The sequence below is a fragment of the Nicotiana tomentosiformis genome, chromosome 2 (assembly GCF_000390325.3).
Source record: "Nicotiana tomentosiformis chromosome 2, ASM39032v3, whole genome shotgun sequence".
Classification (NCBI taxonomy): domain Eukaryota; kingdom Viridiplantae; phylum Streptophyta; class Magnoliopsida; order Solanales; family Solanaceae; genus Nicotiana; species Nicotiana tomentosiformis.
In genome coordinates, this window is record NC_090813.1 from 87,522,661 (window position 1) to 87,532,544 (window position 9,884).

General features: G+C 34.2%; 1 protein-coding gene across 1 annotated transcript; it reads left to right on the forward strand.

Annotated features, from left to right (window-relative positions):
- The first annotated feature begins 1,048 nt into the window (after positions 1-1,048).
- On the forward strand, positions 1,049-4,701 carry LOC104121571 (proline dehydrogenase 2, mitochondrial). The gene is made up of 4 exons (XM_009633598.4): positions 1,049-1,679; positions 3,032-3,677; positions 3,804-4,044; positions 4,133-4,701. Exons 1-4 carry the CDS (start codon positions 1,125-1,127, stop codon positions 4,170-4,172), a joined length of 1,482 nt encoding a protein of 493 aa, XP_009631893.1. The 5' UTR covers positions 1,049-1,124; the 3' UTR covers positions 4,173-4,701.
- The last annotated feature ends 5,183 nt before the right edge of the window (positions 4,702-9,884 follow it).

Genomic DNA, 9,884 nt, shown 5'->3' on the forward strand with positions numbered 1-9,884 from the left:
GAAGTAAAAAAAAAATGTATTCTATCTACAACATAAAAAGAAAGTACTCTTAATAATAGTTCTATTTATGGTGCGTGGTGGGCGAGGTTGGGGTGGGTGGGGGAGGGGGCAGGGGTTGGGGTGGTTTGGGGGTGGGTTGGTGAAGGTTGGTGGGCAAAGAGAATAGAGCGGAGAAGGTTGATCAAAAGGAATTTTGAAAAAGGTTTTACTTCCTTTTTGACAGGGAAAGCATTTTACTCTAATTCAAGAAAATAAGTTGGCGAGTAAAATATTTTTCAAAATATTTAAGCCAACATGAAAAAATTAAAAAATATTTTTCTTCTTACCAAACACACCCTTAAACACTTCTTCTCGTGATTTATAAATTTATTTACACTCTTTAGTTTAAACTATGTAAAAGATGTGCTGATTGATTCATAAAGATTCCGAATCTCCGTCACATCAGTAGGATTTGCCAAAAGAAGAATATGAACGCAAGAAATTGTCCTAATCTAAATACAGAAAAATAAGAAAGGAAAATAAGCTCCTAATCTAAATACCGAAAAAATAGAACAGAAAATAAGTAAAAAGGAAATTGAATGCTTCTGTTTTAGGTGGCAGTGGTACCTAGTCTGACACACTGCTGACACAGCAAATTTTATCCTTTTCCGAAGTACTGTAATTTAGATGCTAATGTCACGCCTAAGAAAACACCAACCAAATCAAAGCTGCCCCAAAACACAGTAACGGCTGTAACGCACCATTTTTTCGTACAATAAATTCCACTTTCATAACAAGCACGTAACACACACGTCGGCCGATTATAATGCATATTCGCGAGTACTTTACCAACAATCCTTATTTTGGAAACGCAATTGCTATAGAATCTGAATCACGTGTTTGACGGTCTAATATAGAATTTTGATCCGTCAAATTAGAAAATTCCTTAAACTTTGAAGTAAAAAGTGAAGAAAATTCATTACGCTTTTTAAGGAATATTATCTCTAAAAATTTTAAGGTCTGACTTTGACTAAGAAATGATCCTCCTCTATATATTGCATGCAACTTTTGAAACGTTGCACATCCATTAGACACAGACAAATCTTAAGAAGACAAAAGACAATACACCACCGAGGTTTAGTTTCATGGCAAACAAAGTTGTATATCCTAAGGTTTTCCGTGACCTCCGATCATTTGTCCGATGTCTAAACACGGCCCCGACTGTGCCGCCGATGAATTTCACCGGCACCTATGATGCTACGACTGTCACAACACCGACCTTAATACCAACGGACCAAGTAATCACTGCTGACAAAAAAGTGATTAATTTTGAGGATGTTAAGGAGCTGTTTACGGGTGTGTCAACCTTAAAGTTGATTAGATCATCGTTGACACTTCAAATGGCAGCGATTGAGCCTATGGTTGACGTAGGCATATGGGTAATGAATTCAAAGCTCATGCATATGCCAATAGTCAAGGAAGTAATTCTGGGGTTTGTAAAAGGTACATTTTATGAACATTTTTGTGCTGGAAAAGACTTAACAGAAGTACGCAGGACTGTCACTAAGCTGTCGGATGTCGGGTTAAAAGGAATGCTTGATTATGGGGTGGAACATGCAACTGAAAATGAGTCTTGTGATCAGAGTATGAAGGTTTTTCTTCAGACTGCTGAATCAACCAAGTCACTTCCATCCTCTTCGGTATGATCGAAGAACTCATACAGATCTTTTAGGATTTATTTCTAGTTTAGATCCGATTAATACTTCTCATAAATCCAAAAGAAGAGTAGGTGAAAATTAAAATGAAAATAGTTGGAGAGCATATTCCATAGATAACAGGAGCCAAAGTCAAAACTTTAACAATATTTCTCGCCCCTATTAAATCGCAGTTACTGATCATGAATTTTAACGTGTCTATTGCGTCGAATATAAGTAACACTCCTTTACGCAATTTAATTCTTTTTCTACGTTTTATTAACAAAATACATGATCATACTTTTTTTCCACATGATCATACTAGTCTAGGGGTTCACCGCTCGGTTTGGTCGATTTTTTATTAAAACCAAAATCAAACCAATTTAATCGGTTTTTAAAATTTTAAAATCAAAACCAAACCAAATTAAATACAAATCATCGGCTTGGTTGTTGTTGGTTTGGTTTGGTTCTTAGCAAGCTAATGATAAGTCGATAATAGTAAAACGACGCTAGACAACAATCTGAAAATAATATGCTAAATTTATGCTTTTATATATTTCTTTCAGAACTGAAAGCTAGTTCATTTACCTGTTTATATGAATAGAATGAACAAAAATAAAACTAAAAAGTAGACCAAAGTTGTGCGTAGGATTAGAGAATTAGAGTCAAGGAAAAGAAAATTGGCCGATTCCTATTGTTTTGGGCTTGTGCAATCTTTTAAGATATAAGTAGGATAAACCAAAATTCAAAATAATAATTGAAATGCATAAGATATTTAAAATTATTTACAAAAAGATATTATACTATATAAAAATAATTATTAAATTTTGTATATAATTTATTGGTTTGGATCGGTTTATTTTTCGGTTTTTTATACTAGAATCAAAATCAAACCAAATATTATCGATTTTTAAAATTTGAAATCAAAACCAATCCAAATCAAAAAAAATATAGGTTTACTTAATCGGTTTGTTTGGGATTTTGGTTTGGATCGGTTTTCGTCAAACCGTGAACAGCCCTAATTATACTCACTTCTATGGAGTACTAAAAAACAGTTTAAATTGTACTACTTCACTACTGGATCAAACTTTCATTTAACCTCTTCTAACAATTAACCGTGACTTAATCTTTTGACTTTTGAGTACATATCAGTTACTCTTTTTTGGGTCAAATTAGAAAGGACTTACTTATTTTTTTACAATATTTTAACATGTAGCAATGATCTGTTTTATTTTTCATATTATTAATTACAATTTATTTTTGTGTAGTTACTTAGCTTGTAATTATCATTTAGGATACTGATATAGAAGTTAATCTCAATCAGATAGAGCTTTAAAAGGTGTATTGTGATGAAACAGGTAAGCTTTGTGGTAGTGAAGGTAACAGCAATTTGTACACCTAAGCTGCTCAAAAGAATGAGCGATTTGCTGAGATGGGAACACAAGAATCCATCTTTCAATCTCCCATGGAAGCACAAGTCCATTCCACTTTTCTCTGATTCCAGCCCTTTTTATCACACTCCACAAAAGCCAGAGCCTCTAACTGTCGAAGAAGAACATGATCTACAATTAGCTCATGAAAGACTCATGACTATTTGCAAAAAATGCTTAGAACTTGATGTTGATTTACTAATTGATGCTGAAGATACAGCTATTCAACCCGCAATTGATTACTTTGCATATTCTGCAGCAATTAAGTATCACAAAGTTGATGACCCTTTGATTTTTGGAACAATTCAAGCTTACTTGAAAGATGCTAAAGAAAGAATGGTTATAGCTAAAAAGGCTGCTGAGAAAATGGGAGTTCCAATGGGTTTTAAGCTTGTGAGGGGTGCTTATATGTCAAGTGAAAGAGAATTGGCTTCTCGTTTAGGCGTTCAGTCTCCAATTCATGATAGCATTCAGCAAACACATGACTGCTTTAATTCTTGTGCTGAGTTTATGCTTGACGAGATTTCTAATGGCTCTGGTGCAGTTGTTCTTGCAACTCATAATATTGAGTCAGGTAAATTTTGAGAACATATAATTTTATTTACATAAACATATATCAGGTTGAATTATATCTTTTATTTATATAATTATTTCATGTAAATGGAATTGTTTAACCAATATTAGATGTTTTGGTTAACAGGAAAACTGGCTGCATCCAAGGCTATAGATCTAGGAATCAGAAAGGATAGACAAAAGCTCCAATTTGCTCAGTTATATGGTATGGCAGAAGGTCTTTCCTTTGGCCTGAGAAATGCAGGATTTCAAGTAAGCAAGTATTTACCGTTCGGACCAGTAGAGCAGGTGATGCCATACCTTATACGGAGAGCTGAAGAAAACAGAGGTCTCTTGTCTACATCGGCCTTCGACAGGCAACTAATGAGGTAAACATTAGTAAAAAAATTCAAAAAACGAGAGATATTAATTAATACTTAAATTTCTTTTATTGATTATGTATATGGTTGTTTGCAGGAAGGAGTTAACCAGGAGATTTAAAGTGGCAACTTCATGAATCCATGAGTTACAATCTTGAGAATTAATGGAGGTGTATATATATATATATTGTAGTAACAATAAACTAAGGAGCCATACCCAAGCTTGCGATCAAGCAATTGACGCTCCAAAAATCCTTAATTGATGATTTTACTAAGTGAACGTGATTAAAAGCTGTCAGCAACCACTGTAAATAGTTCAATGATATATCTAGCAATGAAGTACAAACATATGGACTGGATAAATTAGTTATTAGGATCGAGCTCTTATCAGATGCGCGACTATTAACAGAGATGAGAAAGGGAAAAGCAATGAAGTGCAGAAATGGCTTAGTAACAAAATGGGAAGTGAAGTAGATAAGGAGCAAACACCTGAATGTTGTAACTCTAATAGTTGGTGCCTCTTACCAACAAAATAAGTCCAAATTTTGTGTCTTTCTTCATGAGCAATGTTAAGGTTTATTACAAAGTTTTAGTTTGGAAGTTTATTCCAGCATTTGTAGCAACTGTTGTTATTGGGTTTCATAATACAAATCAAAGTTGCCGAAATTATGTAAAGCATAAACCTTTATTTATTGTCATTTCCCCCCATGTGATAAAAAGGCATATTACATCAAAATTACTTGCCATGATTATGACATAAAGAACCTCAACAGAAGCAACTCCAATAATTAGTTCCTCTCTGCACCAAAATAAGTCCCCACTTTTAGTATCTTTTTACGCATTAGCAACGCAATTTTACTGCAATGGTTTATTTCAACTCATTATTTTTGACGTACAACACACAACAAATATTTAATATAAACCGATAATCTTAAAATGCATTGAGTTCAATAATAACTACTTGTTGCTACTTTTTTTCCCATCTTTTCTTGAGCTGAGTGTTTATCGAAAATATACTTTCTATCTTCTTAAGGTCGGGATAAGATCTGCGTACACATTCCTCTAGCTCCCTCAACCTTACTTGTGGGATTACAATGAGCTTGTTGTTATTGTTGCATTTAGTTCAATAATAAGAATCTCAATATCCATAAAATTTAGGAGTTAATTTCCCAAATAGTCATTTAACTTGATGAATTTACCTAGTAAAATTACTTTTCTTTATTTTAGGACAAAAAAGTCAGTAAACTATTTAATCCTAAAAACATATTTAATAATCCCTCAACTCTATTACTTGAGTACTTATTGGCCTACTATTTTTTATCATTTTAATTTTAAATTATATTCACATTATTCAAGTAACAATGAATCAGATATGAGAAATATTAACTAAAAATTTGAGATAATTATAAGTTTAACCTATATTTAAAATTTTAAGCAGAATTTCACTTATATTCCTTCTACATAAGAAAAAAAATTAAAAAAATAAAGAGATGAACTTGCGACATTCCATTAGTACTATTTCATAGTATATACATTAGGCAAACAAGATAGTACATTGTTATCTCATTTTTTAAAGAGAATACTATATAATTAGGAGCTTTTTTAAAAATAAAAAAAGTAAGGTATTAACAACTCATATATTCATTCTAATTTATGAAAATAATGATGACTCTAATATTCAGATATATCGGAGTAAAAAGTGTGTTCCAAGATAAATGTGTAGAGTGAAGGGAAGAACAATAATTACTAATAGTAGTTTTGATATTAACTTAAATCTGAAAATAAATTTGTTTGACAACTAAAAAATGAATTAAACTTTATAAACTTTTCCACTATAAATAGATACTTTCTTTATTATTATATGTAAAAATATGACTATTTTTTAATGATAGAATTTTGAGATCAAAAAGGTGCAGGGGTGGGTGATTGAGCTCGGACTTTCTATATATCAAAATAATATATACTTTTATGAAAGGATAAATAGATAAATTTGTCTTTTAATATTAAATTGACTTTTTCATAGTTCTTATACGCTTTATCAATGTATAGGAATAAACAAACAAAATGTAGTAACTTTGGTGGGATATACATCCTTTCTTCATTGACAATTTAATACTATGTATTCTATGCTTTTTAGTTGGAACTAAAGGTGTCAAGGGGCCGGGCAGGCCGGGTAGAGGAAAAGAAAAACTGCCGGTTTCGGTACCGGTTCGATTATCGGTCATTTTTTACTGGATTTACCGGTTTCGTGCTTTCCCGATGCTAAATTGAACCGGAACAGTTCCGGGCCGGGCCGGTTATATATATATATATATATATATATATATATATATATATATATATATATATATATATATATTACAATCGTAATTATATTAAGATAAAATAAAAATGTAAAGCACTAAAAACTAACTTATAAAAGGAATGTTTAAATAAATTTCAAAGGCTTTAAAAGCCTTATATTTGAAAAATTCATTACGAATTTAAGTTAATACAATGAACATAAAAAAAATTTAACTTATAGTATAAGTCTTATACTAGAGTGTTGATAACTTGATATGTAAGGATCAAACTTCAAAGGCTTTCATTTCATATTTTCATTACATAATAATAATTCAAATTAACTTGTCTAATGTAATGACCCAACCGGTCATTTTAACTTTTAGAACCCCGTTCCCTAAAATAAAACTTTCCATAGGTACTTGTAATGATTTATGACTTGCGGGGATGGTTGGTTCGGAATTTGGAAGTGTTTGAGGTGAAACCGGAACACTTGGTTCCTTAAGTTGGCCTTAAAGTGCTAAGTTTGACTTCGGTCAATATTTTTAGAAAATAACCCCGGAATAGAATTTTGATGATTCTAACAGCTCCGTATGGTGATTTTGGACTTAGGAGCGTGATCGAAATTTTATTTGGAAGTCCGTAGTGAAATTAGGCTTGAAATGACTAAAATAGAAATTTAAAGTTTGGAAGTTTGACCAATGAGTTGACTTTTCGATACCGGAGTCGGAATCAAGTTTCAAAAATTTTCATAGCTCCGTTATGTAATTTATGACTTGTGTGTAAAATTTGAGGTCAATCGGAGTTGATTTGATAAGTTCCGGCATTGAATGTAGAAGTTGAAAACTCTTAGTTTCATTAAGCTTGAATTGGAGTATGATTCATGGTTTTAGAGTTGTTTAATGTGATTTAGAGGTTTGACTAAGTTCGTATGATGTTTTAGGACTTGTTAGTATATTTGATTGAGGTCCCGAGGGCCTTGGGTGAGTTTCGGATGGTTAACAGATCAAAAATTTGAGTTAAAAAGCTGCTGCAATTTTTTCTCTTCTGTTGGACATTCTGGGCTGTGATCGAGCCCAGATATCGAGCCCAGGTATCGAGCCCAGGGTTGACGAGGTACATGCTCGAGCTAGTGTATCGAAGCCATGATCGAAGGTCCAACTCGAGGGCCATGATCGAAGGTCCAGCTCGAGGACCATGATCGAAGGCAAGGCTCGAGGGCCAGGATCGAGACCCAAGATCGAGGGTCACAATTGAAGGCTCAAGCTCGATGCCATAATTGAGGCTATGATCGAAGACCCAACCTCGATACCCTGATCGAGGCCATGACCGAGGTCCAGGCTCGAGCCTGTGATCGAAGTCGCGATCGAAGGCAAGTCTCGAGGGCATGATCGAAGGTATGGCTCGAGGGCTAGGATTGAGACCCAAGCTCGATGCCCTGATCGAAGGCACATGTTCGATGCCGCGATCGAGGCCTAGTTCGAGGACCAGTTCCGAAGGCTGCTGGGTAGTTTTATAAAAAGAGGGCATTCGTCCCATTTGCCATTTTTGACGAACTTGAGCTTGAGCAGAGACGACTTTTGGCAGATTTTCAAGGGAAAAACATTGAGGTAAGTGATTCTAACTCGGATTTGGTCTACATATACAAGTGTATCATTGTTTTTCACAATTTAATTAGTGTTTTGAGATTTGAGATTTGAAAAAGTTTAGAAATCTCATAGAAACGAAATTTTGAGATTTCGGTATCGATTCGGAGTCGGAATTGAGTAAAACTGGTATGGTTGGACTCGCAATTGAGTGGGTTGTCGGATTTTATAACTTTCACCGGATTCCGCGATGTGGATCCCGCGAGCAAAATTTTAATTAATTTTGGGGTTTTTATTAAAAATGTAGTATTTACTTATAGAATTTATTTCCTATAATTTTAAATGATTGTATCAAATTATTTTGGCTAGATTCGAGCCAGACAGAGTTGGATAATCGTGAAAAAGGCAAAATTGTGGATTAAATTGGAGCAAGACGAGGTAAGTCTCTTGTCTAATCTTGTGAGGGGGAAATTACCTCATAGGTGATTAAAATTAAATAATTGTTGCTAATTGTTGGGGGGCTACATACGCACGAGGTGACGAGAGTCCGTGCGTAGCTACTATTAATGCTAAAGTCCGGATAGTTTAGGACTCAAAGCATGCCTTACTTGTGTAAATTGTATTCTTTGAATTATTTATATTAATTGATATCTATATGAATATATTGTGAATTGTTAGATAAAGATATTAAAGGATGGAAATCTCATAGGCTTGATTATCTGTTTAAATCTATTAATTGTTAAAATAAATTGTTCTCCTCCCAAATTCATCTTATAATGAATATACTCTCATTCTGGAGGCACATAAGAAAAATGTCCTCCTTTCTTGTGGAGCGGGCCGAACGCCTCGGCAAGATAGATGCATCTATGGATCGCGTCGCACGTCCCTCGGCAGTGTACACGACACTCTGGATCGGGCTGTACGTCCTCGGCAGAAATCGTGCTTAATAATATTAATAATTATACGATGCTTTAATAATTTATTTCAGCTTGTGAAGCTAATTAGTAAATTGAAAAATCTTTGGAATTTAATGAATTACTATTCTTGCTTGTTAAGGAATTAATTGTTACTCCTGTAAATGAGATTTAATTGATAAATTAGAATTTATTTGAATTGAAGGAATTTAATTAATATATTGAGAATTGATACATTTAAAGGAATTTGATTATTTCCGCTGATTAAATAAATTATTGTAAATTCTGTAAATCATGTTGATTTAAATATCCTAGTTTTATTTTAATTATTATTGACCTATAGTGAGTGTCAAGGTCGGCCATCTCGTCTCTACCACTTCGAGATTAGGCTTGATACTTACTGGGTACACGTTGTTTACGTACTCATACTACACTTGTTGCACTTTTTGTGCAGGATCTGAAACAGATACTGGTGGAGGACCTATCATCACATACCCACGGCATCCCGAGGCATAGTGGTGAGCTGCCTTTCTGAGTCGTTCTGCAGCTACCAGTGTCTCTTCTTATATTTATATTCTGTCTATTTCATTTCAGACAGTATTTGGAGTTTTGTATAATCTACTAGATGCTCATGCACTTATGACACCGGGTCTTGGCACACACATTGGTAGAAGTTGGTATTTTTATTATTTTCTTAGAATAAAAGTTTAACCAATGTATGATTGACTTATTAGTTGGCTTGCCTAGCTGTAGTGTTGGGCGCCATCACGACCTATAGGTGAAATTTGGATCGTGACAACATGGTATCAGAGCACTAGGTTCACGTAGGTCTCACAAGTTATGAGCAGACCTAATAGAGTCTTGCGGATCGGTACGGAGACGTCTGTATTTATCTTCGAGAGGCTATATGGTGTTAGGAAACTACCTTTCTTCATATTCCATCGTGCAATTGATGTAGTACTAAATATCCTTCTCTTATTCTCTCACAGATGGTGAGAACACGCTCTAATGAGATTCCAGACCAGGGAAGAGCTACTCCCCCAGTTGCTAGAGGCCGAGGGAGGGCTCC

What these genes read in the sequence shown, in the direction of transcription:
- LOC104121571 (XM_009633598.4), top strand. Translation starts at nt 1,125, where the DNA reads ATGGCAAACAAAGTTGTATATCCTAAGGTTTTCCGTGACCTCCGATCA. An exon ending in AACTCATAATATTGAGTCAG is followed by an intron (nt 3,678 to 3,803) that starts GTAAATTTTGAG and finishes TTTGGTTAACAG; the next exon opens with GAAAACTGGCTGCATCCAAG. An exon ending in TTCGACAGGCAACTAATGAG is followed by an intron (nt 4,045 to 4,132) that starts GTAAACATTAGT and finishes GGTTGTTTGCAG; the next exon opens with GAAGGAGTTAACCAGGAGAT.